The sequence below is a fragment of the Bos javanicus genome, chromosome 22 (genome assembly GCF_032452875.1).
Source record: "Bos javanicus breed banteng chromosome 22, ARS-OSU_banteng_1.0, whole genome shotgun sequence".
NCBI lineage: Eukaryota > Metazoa > Chordata > Mammalia > Artiodactyla > Bovidae > Bos > Bos javanicus.
This window is the reverse complement of record NC_083889.1, coordinates 7,159,172-7,175,803: the sequence shown is the minus strand read 5'-3', so window position 1 is coordinate 7,175,803 and position 16,632 is coordinate 7,159,172. Positions and strand designations below refer to the sequence as shown.

The 16,632-nt window shown below is 43.3% G+C and overlaps 1 protein-coding gene across 3 annotated transcripts in view; it reads right to left on the bottom strand.

Moving 5' to 3' along the window:
* Window positions 1-16,219, bottom strand: part of CNOT10 (CCR4-NOT transcription complex subunit 10) — a 58,468-nt gene extending 42,249 nt beyond the window's left edge. Inside the window, exons 1-3 of one of the 3 annotated variants that reach the window (XM_061395751.1) lie at window positions 15,935-16,219; window positions 600-694; window positions 41-202 (exon numbers count right to left, since the gene is read on the bottom strand). In XM_061395751.1, the coding sequence (XP_061251735.1) occupies window positions 41-202; window positions 600-694; window positions 15,935-15,956 (279 nt within the window). In that variant the 5' untranslated portion in view covers window positions 15,957-16,219. Of the gene's footprint in view, window positions 1-40; window positions 203-599; window positions 695-6,670; window positions 6,945-15,934 lie in introns of those variants that run through there. The other 2 variants (XM_061395750.1, XM_061395749.1) reach the window with 2 other exon arrangements.
* Between the last annotated feature and the right edge of the window lie 413 nt (window positions 16,220-16,632).

Here is a 16,632-nt window from a genome sequence, read left to right as displayed (position 1 = left end):
CACCACAATACCTTATAATGAAATTCATGTATGGTATTACCTGATTCTTCAGCTGGTTAAGTGTTTGTCTCAAACTATCTGTTGTTGTCTGGTTACTTTTAAAAAACTCAGCTACTGCTGTATTCAATATTATTTTATAATCATCTTTGTTTATATCTTGTAGGCAGGTAAGATGTTGCAGACAGACATCGTAATTTCCAGCCTAAAACAAAAATACACAAACAAAATCACATACCAACTTTAAGAACTTTACATTCATTTCCAAATATATTTCATTCATCTTTATTTAAAAGCTTTTACAAAGATATAATCCCCCTAAATATACTAAAGTCACTAGATGAAATAATAGTCACATCAATTAAAAAACTGTGATATGATTTTGGAAACACAAAAACTTGGCAATGGCTTATTATTATTTATTATTATTCCCATTCCTTTTACGATATTTAAACTCTAAAATTAAAGAAACTTAAACCTAAACCTACTCTCTGAAGCTAACTCTTAAATTAGTACAGAGCAAAGATCATAAATTCATGGTGAAAATATTCATGCTTGACAGATTCTAAAAATGGAACAGATTAAGAGAAACCGTGTCTTACTGTGAAAGCTTGGAAAGCACTGGTGGACAACTCCTTCTCTTGATCAGTGATCCCAGAGGACGGGCCTGGCCCTTCGTGCTTCTCTGCTCCCTGATCTGCAAACACACAAGTTTGATAGTTCTTTAGAAGTAACAGCTGTCCAGTGAACGCGTCCCGGGTTTTCCTCTTAATTGTCTTCTTCCTCCTGGAGTTGCCAAAGTCAGACCTTTCTCAGCTACAATGAATAATTGGTATTTTTTGTATTTATTTTTATTTTTTGGCCATGCAGCAAGTGGGATCTTAGTTCCCAGACCAGGAATTAAACCCTGCCCCCTGCATCAGAAGTGCAGATTCTTAACCACTGAACCATCAGGGAAGTTTGCTAACTAATGTTATACTTGAGGAATGAAGCATTCTTTCAAAAACTTAAAAAATGTCTCCCTTTGCTGTGGAAATCTTTATATAAGGATTATAGCTCTGTCCATTAGGACATCCAGGCTGAGAATATCGTGCTCTCTTCAAAATATCAGACCTGGGACTTCCCTGCCTACCAACGCAGGGGACACATGGGTTCGATCTCTGGTCCAGGAAGAATCCACATGCCACGGGGTAACTAAGCCCGTGCGCCACAATTACTGAGTCAGCGCTCTAGAGCCCACCAGCTGCACCTAGACAAAGCCTGCACGCACAACAAGCACCCAGCACAGCCAGAAAGAAGGAAAGAAAAACGAACAACTCCTGTCTTAAAAAAAAAGAACTAGATCTGCCTCCCACCACAGCAATACACCCCAAATCTCACGTATTCAAGAACCTATGCTAGGCGCTAGAGACACGAAGAATTTATAAGCACATGTGAGATGCCTTCAAGAAGTTTATCATCTAGTTAGAAAGTAGTAACATTTAACAATGAGAAAATGACACCGATAAGAATTCATAGGTAATTACCAAGCAATGAAGGCTTTCATAGGCTTAGAAATCGAAAAGCCAGGATTAATACATTTAAAAAGCTTCCTTAATAGAAGTTTCTGTATATATTATTTCTGCCCTACAATTTACTGTTTTAAAAATTAGTTTTTTATTAAAAAAAATTCCCAAATAAATGCAAAAATCTCAGCTAATGCAAGTTTTAAACTACTCAAGGACAACACCTGTCGAGTCTGAGTGTAAATTGGTCAGACCTCCTGGGAAGTAATCACCAATACCTGTCCATGTACAACCTCTTGACCAAACAACCCCACTTCCAGGTATTCACTCTACAAATACACAAAGATGCTCACTGCAGCGCTGTTTATAATAGTGAGTGACTAGAAATAAACATCCTTCAGTTAAGAAAACTGCTAAGTAAACTGTGGTATAGAAATACAATGGCACACTAAACAATTGTTAAAAAGTTGAGTCCTGACAATGCCTTGACGTGGAGAAACATCCTCAACATCTTCTTAAATAGAAAAAGCAGACTGCAAACAGTTTTATACAACAGAGCTCCATGTTTTATAAAAATACACAGATATTCTGAATGTATACAGAATAACACTTGGAAGGATAAACATCCAGTTTGTAGTCGTTACCTTCAGGGAGTGGGACAGGAGAGAGATATGACTTTCCTTCCTATTGCTCTTAACTGTGAGACCCAGGAGGGCTCTGTCTATGGTGTTTTCCTGGATACAAAACTTTCCGACCCTTCCCCCCCACCCCCCCACCCCCACGTCCCGTCCCATTTCTTGCTTGTAGGAAAAAGCTTCCGACTCCTAGATCTTCCTTAAGTTCAAAGGGCAGATTCAAACAGCAAACAGGGAAGACAGAGCAGTCGAGAAACAGCAGGGCAGGGCCCTGGTTCCTGCTCAAGGAATATATGTATCTCTGAGTTCTTTTGCAGGAACTCTGTCCCTACCCAATGGAGGATGGTAACTTCAGGCTGAGCACACGATTCTGGTTACCTCAGCACCAGCCTATCAGAGGAAAGCCACAAACCCTGCAGCTCTCAACCCAGGTTTTGCCTACAAAAACTTTTGGCTACAAACTGTTGGGGGAGTTTGGGTTTTTTTTAGCACAAGCTACCCATTCTCCATTCTTGGCACTGCAATAAATCTTTTTCTGCTCCAAACTCTGACATCTTGGTTTGGCCTCACTGTGCCTCAGGCACACAAACTTGCATTTAACAACTGTCTAAATTTTTATAATGATCATTGATCACTTTTTTTAAGTTTTATTTTTAAATGCCTGCCTAGGGACTTTCGGTGTTCCAGTGGCTAAGGCTTCACACTCCCAATCCAGGAGGCTGGGTTTTGGGCCTGGTGGAGGAACTCGATGCCTGGTGGAGGAACTAGACTCCACAAGCTGCAACTAGGGCCCAGTGTAGCCAAATAAACAAAAACAAACATTAAATAAATAAGTGTCTGTCTAAAACTAACGTAAGGTTTAGAAGATAAGGGGTCTAGTGACTGCAGATCTATCAGAGGAAACTATGGCGGGGCTGGTGGGGGTGGGTTGCTTCTGGATTTGTGAGAGTTCATTAAACCATAGGTACCCTTATGGCATGAGCATTTTTTGGTGGGGCTGCACAGCTCAGCATGTGGGGTCTTATTTCCCTGACCATGGATCAAACCTGTGCCCCCTGCAGCAGAAGTGTGGAGTCTTAACCACTGGACTACATGGGAAGTCCTGGTATTTTTTGATAATGGCCTAGAAAACTGTTTTCCAGGAGCATGTCAAAGAACCCAGTGTCAAAAGAGCTGATTTTAGGAAGCCCTTAGTTCAGTTCAGTTGCTCAGTCACGTCAGACTCTTCGTAACCCCATGGACTGTAACACACTAGGCTTCCCTGTCCATCACCAACTCCTGGAGCTTGCTCAAACTCATGTCCATCGAGTCGGTGACGCCATCCAACCATCTCATCCTCTATATTCCCCTTCTCCTTCTGACTTCAATCTTTCCTAGCATCACGGTCTTTTCTAATGAGTCAGTTCTTCACATCAGGTGGCCAAAGTATTGGACTTGAGTCTCAGCATTAGTCTTTCCAATGAATATTCAGGACTGATTTCTTTTAGAATTGACTGGTTTGATCTCCTTGCAGTCCAAGGGACTCTCAAGAGTCTTCTCCAACACCACAGTTCAAAAGCATCAATTCTTCGGCATTCTGCTTTCTTTATAGTTTAACTCTCTCACATCCATACATGACTACTGGAAAAATCATAGTTTTGACTATAAAGACCTGTGTCAGTAAAGTAATGTATCTGCTTTGTAATATGCTGTCTAGGTTGGTCATAGCTTTTCTTCCAAGGAGTAAGCGTCTTTTAATTTCATGGCTGCAATCACCATCTGCAGTGATTTTGGATCCCCCCAAAATAAATCTGTCACTGTTTCCCCATCTATTTGCCATGAAGTGATGGGACCGGATGTCATGATCTTTGTTTTTTGAATATTGAGTTTTAAGCCAGCTTTTTCACTCTCCTCTTTCACTTTCATCAAGAGGCTCTTTAGTTCTTCACTTTCTGCCATAAGGGTGGTGTCATCTGCATATCTGAGGTTATTGATATTTCTCCCGGCAATCTTGATTCCAGCTTGTGCTTCACTCAATCCAGCATTTTGCATGATATACTCTGCATATAAGTCAAATAAGCAGGGTGACAATATACAGCCCTGACGTACTCCTTTTCCTATTTGGAACCAGTCTGTTGTTCCACAACCAGTTCTAACTGTTGCTTCTTGACCTGTATACAGATCTCAGGAGGCAGGTCAGGCGGTCTGATATTCCCATCTCTCTAAGAATTTTCCACAGTTTGTTGTGATCCACGGAGTCAAAAGCTTTGGCATAATCAATGAAGCAAAAGTAGATGTTTTTGTGGAATTCTTTTGCTTTTTCGATGATCCAATGGATGTTGGCAATTTGATCTCTGGTTCCTCTGCCTTTTCTAAATCCAGCTTGAACATGTGGAAGTTCTCGGTTCACATACTGTTGAAGCCTGGCATGGAGAATTTTGAGCATTACTTTGCTGGTGTGTGAGATGAGCGTGTGGAAGCCCTGGCCAGGCACATAACAACAGTCAGTAAAGACTCCCAGTTTCCCTATCGTCACAGTACAATGAAAACACGTGTCTTAGAATTAGTCACATTTCCAGTCTGGTCTCCCCTTGGCCACCAATCTCTGTGGTTAGAGATGTAACTAAATATTAGCTTCCGTCCCACTTGCTCGTTCTGTGATAGGCTTTTTTTAAACAAAATACTTATTTCTGCACTTTAAATATACAAATAAACAATGAATTACATTTAGTGTGAACAGCTCCTTAGATCACTGTGAAACCCCTATTCTTAGACTGAATACTCTTGAGAATCACCACATACTTTAAAACAAAATGCAACTTGTGAACTTATCTAAGACTTAGATCTGCTAACAAAAAAAAAAAGAGGTATTCTGGTATTTGGGTTTAAAGAAGTGTTACTTCTGATAATTAAAGTTACATAAATTAGTATTTCATTTCCACTTTGCATACAGATAGATAAGAACTGAGTCCTAACAGAGAGGAAAAACTAATAGTTTGATGAAGAGAGCTCACTGGTTTGAGAAGACTCTGTCAAACAGCTTTTTCATTAAAAAGCTAGTAACAGTGAGTTTCTGTTAAGTCAACTGCTTACACAATACACCTGCCTGGCAAAACTGTCAAGTGCCCAATTACAGGAAAAACCAATTTCTTTAAAATGTGTAAAACTAAGGACACAGGATTTCAGGATCCCCAAAAAGCAAAGTATGAGTTTAGATTGAGATGGAACCTCAACTCTAGGTAGAGTCAACATATTAACAATGAGCATAGATATTAATACTTAAAAAAATTCTTATAGGAAACCTGACGTATCTCCCCTCATACAGAAGTACACTAAACTGAAACCAAATACCCCAAATTCTTAGTTTGCCGTCAAGTTATCTCCAGAGCTTCTTCTAAAAATACAGCCTCCCGACATTAGATGACATTCTTTAACAGGGATTCTGGGTCCTAATGTCATTTATAAATTGTGATTTATAAATACAGGGCAGAGGGAAACACAAGACAACTCACCAAGTCACTGAAGAGTTAAGCTTCTACTTTCCACTAGAATAGATTGGTTCATGTGGCCACTGCTATCATTATCCTCTAGAAACTGTGGTGGTGATGGTGGTTTAGTCACGTCAGTCGCGTCCAACTCTGCGACCCCATGGACTGTAGCCCACAAGTCCACCAGGCTCCTCTGTCCATGGGCTTCTCCAGGCAAGAACACTGGAGTGGGTGGCTGTTTCCTCCTCTAAGGTATCTTTCCCACCCAGGGATCAAACTCAGGTCTCCTGCACTATAGGCAGGAGACTGAGCCACCAGGGAAGCCCCTGCTGCTGCTGCTACTGCTAAGTCGTTTCAGTCGTGTCCAACTCTGTGCGACCCCATAGACGGCAGCCTACCAGGCTCCCCCTTCCCTGGGATTCTCCAGGCAAGAACACTGGAGTGGGTTGCCATTACCTTCTCCAATGCATGAAAGTGAAAAGTGAAAGTAAATCTAAAATCCTCTAAATAAGGACAGAAGCACGTTGATAAGCTAGACTCTAAGGCTGACAAAAGACTCTCAAACAGACATTTTAGAGATCTGAGCTCATAAACAGCCTCTTACATGTTGCTGCTACTGCTGCTAAGTCGCTTCAGTCGTGTCCAACTCTGTGTGACCCTAGAGATGGCAGCCCACCAGGGTTCCCCGTCCCTGGGATTCTCCAGGCAAGAACACTGGAGTGGGTTGCCATTTCCTTCTCCAGTGCATGAAAGTGAAAAGTGAAAGTGAAGTCGCTCAGTCGTGTCCGACTCTTAGCGACCCCATGGATTGCAGCCTACCAGGCTCCTCTGTCCATGGATTTTCCAGGCAAGAGTACTGGAGTGGGGTGCCATTGCCTTCTCCGTCTTACATGTTAACCAGCCATTATTCTACTTACATTCTTTTACTTCAAGATAAAACTTAAGGGAAAAAAATATTACTTCAATGAGATTATTATTTTTATTTTCCTTATCTTTATGCACTTTTCAAGTTTTCTCCAAGGAATAGTCTCTAAAACATTCATTTTGGAGGTAACTGACTTCTTACCAGAAAGAGTCTGCACATAATTCCACAATGTGTCTTTATTTGTCCAAAAATAGTCTCCGTTGCCAACTGAAAGAGTATATGACCGTTCATCCATAAGCTTGACCTTCCTTCTACTCTGGCCTAATGAACAGGGCTGACCATGGAGGCGTACAGAGCTCTTTGGCACACAAACCTTGACGTTTTTTAAGCCAACAGGCTTCATTTCTAACCAAACAATTAGGTTTAAACTAAGTAGAAAAGAAACACACCACTTTCCCCAAACTGAAAAAAGTCAGTTAACTGAAAGCCCAGACAGATTCCAGTACAGAATGTTAACAATTCAAATCTGATTGGAGGAGGATCTGCCATACAAGTTACACTTTTCCAAATAGAGCTCCGATGAGGTTCAAGGAAAGAAAAATTTCCCCCAGGACAAAAGAAATGAAGGCCTAATGAAGTCTGCTGCTATACTTGCAAAACAATGTTGATGCCTTTGTGAAGGAAAATTTTAAATAAGAAAGATGCCATTTCAAAGAAAAATAATTCAGGTTTACTAAAGCCACCATCCAGCCAAGGTTCACAAACCTCACATGCGGTTTTCTATCACTGGCCCAAGTACACCTGTCTTAGCGAAGTCCTACGGATGACGGCTGCTTCCTCCACGCCTCAGAGGAGTGCCATGTGACCAGCAAGGCTGCAGACTTGAACACAGAAGAGATACAGAACAGAAAGCAAGCACCAGGAATATCAGCACACTCTGGGGAAGACAGGCAAAGCAGAACACTACCAGCGCAGATAAGCATTTTTATTTTCATACCTGAGAGTAGTTTGGGGGCATAGATTTACTATAGTTTTCAGATATTAATACTTATTAATTTATGAGCTCAGAAAGCTGAGATTTTTCCTCAAACTTTTACATTCAACTTAGATATCTTACTCTATTTGGAGTTTTCATTTTAAAGGGCTGTGATGAATGTTTGATTTCACTTACACTTTCAAACATAAAATTTTAACCACTTTAAATAATTTAATATAACCCATTTTAGCAACAATCTTTGACTTAAAAATACAAAATTTCCGAAGAACTCAAATAGCTTATAAATCTAAAAAATTAAGCTTATGAGAACAGTGACTCTTTAATTATGTGCATGCAATAATATAAAGGCTTCAATTTACAATCACAACTCTAAGTCAATTATTTACTCAATTATACATTTTAAATTGGAATTATAAGACTAAATTCTTAAATCTTAAAAACACTTAAAATATCCTATGTAGGTCACTTAAAGATAATTTATGTACAGACTCCATTAACTACACTTTGATTAAAAAATAAAAAGGTTTAAAAAACAAAACCCAGATTCCTTATTGGACCTTGAAAAAAGCAAATGGCAAGACAGTATTGCACAGTTTATTTCTTCTTTGGCATACACATATATACGGTTCTCCCTGGAGGCTCAGGTGGTAAACAATCTGCCTGCAATGTGGGAGACTGGGGTTCAACCCCTGGGTGGGGAAGATCTCCTGGAGAAGGGATGACAACCCACTCCAGTATTCTTGCCTGGAGAATTCCATGGACAGAGGAGCCTGGAGGGCTACAGTCCATGGGGTCGCAAAGAGTCGGATACGTGTGTGTGTGTGTGTGTGTGTGTGTATGAATATATATTTGATGGTCTGGAAGAACACACATACTCAGTTACCTGGAGAGTGAGACTGTGCAGAAGTGATAGAGGACTTCATGTTTTTTACCTTATATACTTAATAACAATCAAAACGTTGGGGGTGTTTAAAATAAAAGTAGCCTTGGCTTAAAGTTCTCTCATTTTGTTCTTCCTACCATTTAAAAAAAAAACCCGTTACTGGAGTATAGCTGCTTTACAGCGTTGTGTTAGTTTCTACTGCACAGCAACGTGAACCAGTTGTACATATACATATATCCCCTCGTTTTGGACTGCCTTCCCATGAAGGTCGCCACAGAGCACCGAGCGGAGTCCCCGCGCTGCACACTAGGTCTCGCGAGTCCTCTACTTTATGCATAGTATCAGTAGTGATACAGGTCAACCCCAGTCTCCCAGCTCCTCCCACATTCCTCCTTTCCCCTTGGTGTCCATGTATTGGTTCTCTATGTCTGTGTGTCTATTTCTACTTCGCAAATAAAATCGTCTATACCAATTTTTTCAGATTGCACGTGTATGCGTTAATACATATTTGTCTTTTTCCTTCTGACCTACTTCACTCTATACGACGGTCACCAGGTCCATTCATGTCTTCTTGCCATTTTTACAGTCATCCTGGCTCAAGATTTCAAAGCCAAAAAAAAAAAAAAGATTTCAAAGCCATCTTTAAATACTCTTCTCCTGACTTCCTATTACTCATCTGGTCGTCTTTCCCTTTTTCACGTAATCAGCACACACACACCTCACCTCAGCTGATCGTCACAAGCTATAACCAGGTGAGGTAAATAAATCAGGAAACTATTAGGAATAAACTAAAAGACTATTAGGACCCCCATTTTACAAATGAAGAAACAGGCTCAATTTAGAGCCTTTTTCAAAGAGCAAGGCTTCATGCTCACCAACTAGTCCGAGTCATCCACAAGTTCTGCCAATTTCACTCCTTCAAAGATTCTCACACCTGCCCCTCTTCTCCATCAACCCCTACCCTAAAGTAATACTAGTCGGCATTTTTAAAAACCAGGGCCTACGCTGAGCCCTTTCCAAAACTGTGAGGTAGATATAATCATTCTCTTTCTCCACACAGGAAAACTGACGCTTAAAAAAATGGTTTCTTAAAAAAAATCTGCCCAAGGTCACACAAATAACAAGTAGCACAAGCAGGATGAACCTAGGCTGTCTGACTTCACACTCCAGGCTCCTAACTCTTCATCACTTACCTGGCTCACTTAAAACAAGAACTCATGGACTAGTGGCTAAGACTTCGAGCTCTCAAGGCAGGGTGCCCGAGTTCTCTTCCTGGTCGGAACTAGATCTCTCACGCTGCCACTAAAAGGTCCTGGATGCCCCTGCCGAAATCTCTAAGGCTCCTCTTTAGTTAGAAAGAAATCCCACCTTCTTCCATGGCCTGTACAAGGCTGGAAGAAGCTGGCCTCTGCCACAATTCTAACCGCCTCTTGCTATGCTTCCTCTGCTGACTAGGCTATGAACATGCTGAGTGCTTTGATACACCAGCTATTGGTCTAGGAGCTGGAGGTAGCACACTACTAAACAGACAAACGTGCCTGTCCTCACGGTGCTTAGGCTCCAGGGGTCTTCCTGCTGTCCAAGGGGTCTGCACAGTGGATACTCCTCACACCTGTATCCTTCTTCCCCCATTCGGCCCGCTGGCTCTTTATCGTCAGGGTCTTGTTCAAATGTCGTCTCTAACAGAGCCCTTCCTCCTCCCATCAATCCACTCAAAGTAGGATCCCTGCTCTCAGTTATCCTTTACCCTCTTATTTTCTCTTCACATTTCTTTTGGCGGGGGGGGGGCACACCATGCATCATGTGAGATCTTAGTTCCCTGGCCAGGGATGGAACCCATGCTCCCTGTAGAGGAAGTGTGGATTCTTAACCACTGAATCCCTAGGAGAGTCCCTCTTCACAATTTATCACAGCTTGAAATCCCTTGAAATCCTAATTATTTCTTACATTGTTCACATATTTATCTGCCTTTCATGTATATTACAAGCTCCATGAGGACAGACACTTTGCAGCGCCTGGCAGGGTAGGCTAAACTGGTGAATATTACTGAATAAATTAATCCACAACATTAGCTGGTTTCAGTCTCTGGGCTTCTAGTTTTGTTTTATTTAACTCTATCCTTACCTACTTAATACAAAGTCAACCTGGTTATCCAGGCAGGAAGTTTCCTACAGTGTGGGCTATAAGCCTACACCAATCAAAGCAACAATCACTCTAAACCCTATTTTTCTGTGACACACATTAATAGCTCTTCCCAAGTGGGAGTGTCACTATTACAGGGCTGTCTCTAACAGACTGAAGAGCAGACCGTCAAAAGCGGGGGCTGTGTCACATCCATTTCTTCAACATCAAAGGCAGGGCTTGGCACTCAATTCTGGCAAACCAAAGAATGATTAAGTAGAAGAATAACGGAGGTAAGACTTGAAACCTAGATAGATTTCAGAGCTAAAAGGTCATTCCAGGCAAGGGCACTGATATGGACAAGCAGGAATGGTAAAGCTGGGGGAGAGACAATGTCGTAAATTGAGAAGGAATATGCTGGTCACCTTTCCCTTCATGGATAGCAGCCTTATTGTGGTGAAGGGGCTCTGCAACTCAATGAAGTTATGAGCCATGCCATGCAGGGCCCAATGATGATGGGTCACAGTGAAGCGTTCTGACAAAACGTGGTCCACTGGAGGAGGAAATGGCAACCCACTCCAGTATTCCTGCCTGGAGAACCCATGGACATGAGTATCCGTATGAAAGGCAAAAAGATATGACACTGGAAGGTGAGCCCCCAGGTTGGAAGGTGTCTCATATGCCACTTGGGAAGCTGCTACTGCTGCTAAGTCGCTTCAGTCATGTCCGACTCTGTGTGACCCCAGAGACGGCAGCCCACCAGGCCCCGTCGTCCCTGGGATTCTCCAGGCAAGAACACTGGAGTGGGTTGCCATTTCCTTCTTCAATGCAGGAAAGTGAAAAGTGAAAGTGAAGTCGCTCAGTCGTGTCCGACTCTTAGCGACCCCATGGACTGCAGCCTTCCAGGCTCCTCCATCCATGGGATTTTCCAGGCAAGAGTACTGGAGTGGGGTGCCATTGCCTTCTCCAAGCAGAGGGCAATTACCAATAGCTCCAGAAAGAATGAAGTGGCTGGGCCAACATGGGAACAACACTCAGCTATGGATGCGTGTGGTTGTAAAGTCTGATGCTGTAGAGAACGATACTGCATAGGAACCCGGAATGTTAGGTCCATTAATCAAGATAAATTGGGCGTGGTCAAGCAGGAGATGGCAAGAGTGAACATCAACATCTTAGGAATAAGTGAACTAAAATGGAGGGGAATGGGTGAATTTAATTCAGATGACCATCTACCACTGTGGGCAAGAATCCCTTAGAAGAAACTGAGTAGCCCTCATGGTCAACAAGAGTCCAAAATGCATTACTTGGGTGCAGTCTCAAAAACAATGAAATAATCTCGGTTCGATTCCAAGGCAAACCATTCAACATCATAGTAATTCAAGTCTATTCCCCAACCATTGATGTTGAAGAAGCTGAAGCTGACCAGTTCTATGAAGACCTATGGGCCTCCCTAGTGGCTCAGATGGTAAAGAATCTGCCTGCAACGCAGGAGACCCAGGACTGATTCCTGGGTTAGGAAGATCCCCTGAAGAAGGGAATGGCTACCCACTCCAGTATTCTTGCCAAGAGAATTCCAAGGACAGAGGAGCTTCTAGAACGAACACCAAAAAAAAAGACGTCCTTTTTATCATAAGGGATTGGCATGCAAAAGTAGGAAGTCCAGGCAAACCCAGAATAACAGGCAAGTTTGGCCACAGAGTAAAAATGAAGGAGGGCAAAGGCTAACAGAGTTTTGTCAAGAGAACATGCTGGTCATATCAAATACCCTTTTCCCACAACCCAAGAGAAGACTCTACACGTGGACATCACCAGATGATCAATACCGAAATCAGACTGATTATGTTCTTTGCAGCCAAAGATGCAGACTCTGTAAACAGTCAGCAAAAACAAGACTTGGGGCTGCATGTAGTTCAGATCATGAGCTCCTTATTGCAAAATTCAGGCTTCAACTGAAGAGAGTAGATAAAACCACTAGGCCTTTCATGTATGACCTAAATCAAATCCCTTATACAGTGGAGGTAATGAACAGATTCAAGGGATTAGATCTGGAGTGCCTGAAGAATTATGGACAGAGGTTTTTAACACTGTACAGGAGGCAGTGAACAAAACCATCCCAAAGAAAAACAAATGCAATAAGGCAAAGTGGCTGTCTGAGGAGGCTTTCCAAATAGCTGAGGAAAGAAAATAAATGAAAGGCAAGGGACAAAGGGAAAGCTATACCCAACTGAATGCAGAGTTCCAGAGAACAGCAAGGAGGGACCAGAAGGCCTTCTTAAGCGACCAATGCAAAGAAATAGAGGGAAACAATAGAATGGGAAAGACTAGAGATCTCTTCAAGAAAACTAGAGATATCAAGGGAACATTTCATCCAAGGATGGACACAATAAAGGACAGAAATGGTATGGACCTAACAGAAGCAGAAGAGATTAAGAGGTGGCAAGAATACACAGAAGAACTGTACAAAAAAGGTCATGATGACTAAGATAACCACAGTGGTGTGGTCACTCAACTAGAGCCAGACATCCTGGAATGTGAAGTCACGTGGGCCTTAGGAAGGAAGCATCACTACGAACAAAGCTAGTGGAGGTGATGGAATTCCAGCTGAGCTATTTCAAATCCTGAAAGATGATGCTGTTAAAGTGCTATAGTCAATATGTCATGAAATTTGGAAAACTCAGTAGTGGCTACAAGACTGGAAGAGGTCAGTTTTCATTCCAATCCCAAAGAAAGGCAACGCCAAAGAATGTTCCAACTACTGTACAATTGCACTCATCTCACATGTTAGCAAGGTAATACTCAAAATCCTTCAAGCTAGGCTTCAACAGCACCTGAACTGAGAACTGCCAGATGTACAAGCTGGGTTTCAAAGGGGCAGAGGAACCAGAGATGGAACTGTCAATGTTCTTTGGAACATGGAAGAAGCAAGGGAGTTCCAGAAAAACTTCTGCTTCAGTAAAGCCTTTGACTGTGTGGATCACAACAAATTGTGGAAAATTCTTAAAGAGATGGGATTACCAGACCACCTTAACTGTCTCCTGAGAAACTTGTATGTGGCTAAAAAGCAACACTTAGAACTGGACGTGGAACAACTGACATGCAAAATTAGGAAAGGAGTACAAGAAGGCTGTATATTGTCACCCTGGTTATTTAACTTCTATGCAAAGCTCATCGTGTGAAATGCCAGGCTGGATGAAATAACAAGCTGGAATCAAGACTGCTGGAAGTATCAACAACCTCAGATACACAGATGATACCACTCTAATAGCAGAAAGCAAAGAGGAAAGAAAGAGCCTCCTGATGAGGGTGAAAGAGGAGAGTGAAAAAGCTGGCCTGAAATTCAACATTCGAAAAACTAAGATCATGGCATCTGGTCCCATCACTTCATGGCAAATAGAAGGGGAAAAAGTGGAAGCAGTGATAGACTGGCATGTATAGTCAAAGCTACGGTTTTTCTAGTAGTCATGGTTTTTCTAGTAAGGATGTGAGAGTTGGACCATAAAGAAGGCTGAGTACTTCAGAATTCATGCTTTCAAACTGTGGTGCTGGAGAAGACTCTTGAGAGCCCCCTGGACTGCAAAGAATTCAAACCAGTCAATCCTAAAGGAAATCAAGCCTGAATATTCATTGGCAAATAAATATATATATATTTATTAGTATATAATAATTGTTGCTGAAACTCCAATACTTTGGCCACCTGATGTGAAGAGTGAACTCACTGGAAAAGACTCTGATGCTGGGAAGGATTGAAGGCAAGAGGAGAAGGGGGCTGCAGAAAATGAAACGGTTAGACAGCATTATGGAGTCAATGGACAAGAATTTTAGCAAACTCTGGGAGAGAGTGGAGGACAGAGGAGCCTGGCAGGCTACGGTCCATGGAATCACAAAGAGTAGGATATGACTTAGCACCTAAACAACAACAACATGCTGGTCCCCTTGGTTCACACTTGGACTGCTGCTGCTGCTAAGTCGCTTCAGTCGTGTCCGACTCAGTGTGACCCATAGACGGCAGCCCATCAGGCTCCCCCGTTCCTGGGATCCTCCAGGCAAGAACACTGGAGTGGGTTGCCATTTCCTTCTCCAATGCATGAAAGTGAAAAGTGAAAGTGAAGTTGCTCAGTCGTGTCTGGCTCTGAGTGACCCCACGGACTGCAGCCCACCAGGCCCCTCCATCCATGGGATTTTCCAGGCAAGAGTACTGGAGTGGGGTGCCATCGCCTTCTCCGTCAGACTTGGACAGGCCAAGCTTATTCCCTGCGTGGAACTTTCTCTCAACCCACCCCTCCCCATTCCATGAGGCTCACTCCATTTCATTGGGCTCAATCATCACCTCACGAAAGGCTTTTCCTGATCAGCCTACCTAAAATTCTCTAGCACACTCTAAATGCTTAGCCCTGCTTTCTAGATCTTTTCTCTTGTTTTTCTTAGATTATTGTAGAGATGTTCTAATGATTTTACTTATCTGTACCTGTATTACGATTGGCACGGTCCCCTGAAGTAGGAAATGGCAACGCCATCCACTATTCTTGCCTGGAAAATTTCATAGACAGAGGAGCCTGACGGGCTACAGTCCACGGGGTTGAAAAGAGCAACTGAGCACACACGCATGTATCAGGATTGGCTCACTTTAATATCAAATCCAGTTTGTCAATTATTGAGATCAGGATCTAATTAAAAAATCCTGGAGCACATTTTCTTTTCCCTCTTAAAAAATATATAAATTTTATTGTAAAAAGTCTGTGTTGACCACTTCTAAAACCCGTAATTTAAGCGCCTTCCAACAAAACGTGGATGGATGCCACAGAGAACATTATTTTCTTACAGGAAACAGGTATCAAGACCGTCCCAGAGGTAGGCAGGAAAGAATTTTATATTCCTCAAATAGAGAAGAGTCTAGGAATGGAATAGTAATCCATAAAGAAAACCGTTGAGATTAATCTTGATGAACTAGAGGGAAAAAGGTTCTAAATAACAAGGCACTAGAGAGCACAGACCGAAGTGAGACACAATAACGTTATGTCTATTTCAATAAGTGGTTTCGACAAAGTTAATTACACAGGACGTCGCTGACCACAGGCAGGCTGGTGTTGCCGAAGTCACCCAGTTAAGTGCCGTAGCCTGAGCCACGGGCATCACGGCACTGCGTCTCCGGGGTGAACTTTCCTTGCTCTGCCTTCCCCAGTGGGAAGTCGAAAAGTCTGTGAAACGGCCATCTAGACTCATGCCTTTTAAACCAAAGAAATTCCGAAGAGCAAGGCAAAGGCGAACAGAAGCGGCTTCGTGTTGCACTTGATAAGAAACTACTGGACCTGGGGCCCAAAGACTCACATTAGCGGCGGCCGAAGGAGGGTCTACGGGAGAGAAATGCACGCCCCAAAGAGAGCAGCCACGAAGTCCCCAACTGGGGCCCCGCGGCAGCAGCGCAGGGTCTGCCCGCTCCCGCCGCTCCAGCGCGCGGGCACCTCACCTGCCGGCTTGTCTGCAGCCATCTTCCCGCCTCGGCTCGGATTCTTCCCTGCAGGTGGCGTGGCCTCCACTCCAGCTGCCCAGCTGGCTGCTGTCCTGGACGTCGGAGGACGAACCTGCGCCCACCCCGGTTCCGGGCCCCTGGGTTCCGGCCTGGGGAGTGGGCAGTCGGCGGGCTAAGGAAGTGACGAAGGCTAGTTCGCGTCGTCTAGCAACAGCACCAGCAGCGTCCCCTGCCCGGGCGGCGCCACTGCCTCCACTTAAGCGCGGCTTCCGCCCAGCGGAGTCCCCTGACACACTACTTCCGGGCGCCGAGGCCAGCGTGGGAACTGCGCCTGGCCCCGCCCTACGCCAGCGTCCTCGGTGCCCCGCCCCCGCGGCGTGCGCGCGCGCACTCGCTCGTTTGCGCGTGTGCTGGCCGGGCTGGGCTGTACGGGGTCCCTTGTGCTTACACTGATAACAGTTGGTAACAATTGATGAGTATTGGAATTCTTGTCCCTTATTTCACGTGAAACCACAACTACACCTCATATCTATGTGTTAAGCATTGAGCCTTGCACTTGGCTTGTACACCTGTAATAATTTCTCACAGCTTTGTGAGAAAGCCCAGTTGCGGGTCCGTGTTTGAAAGCAAAATAAAACATTTTATTTTAGAAGTTATAGATTTACAGAAAAATTGCAGATGATACTTGGAGCTCT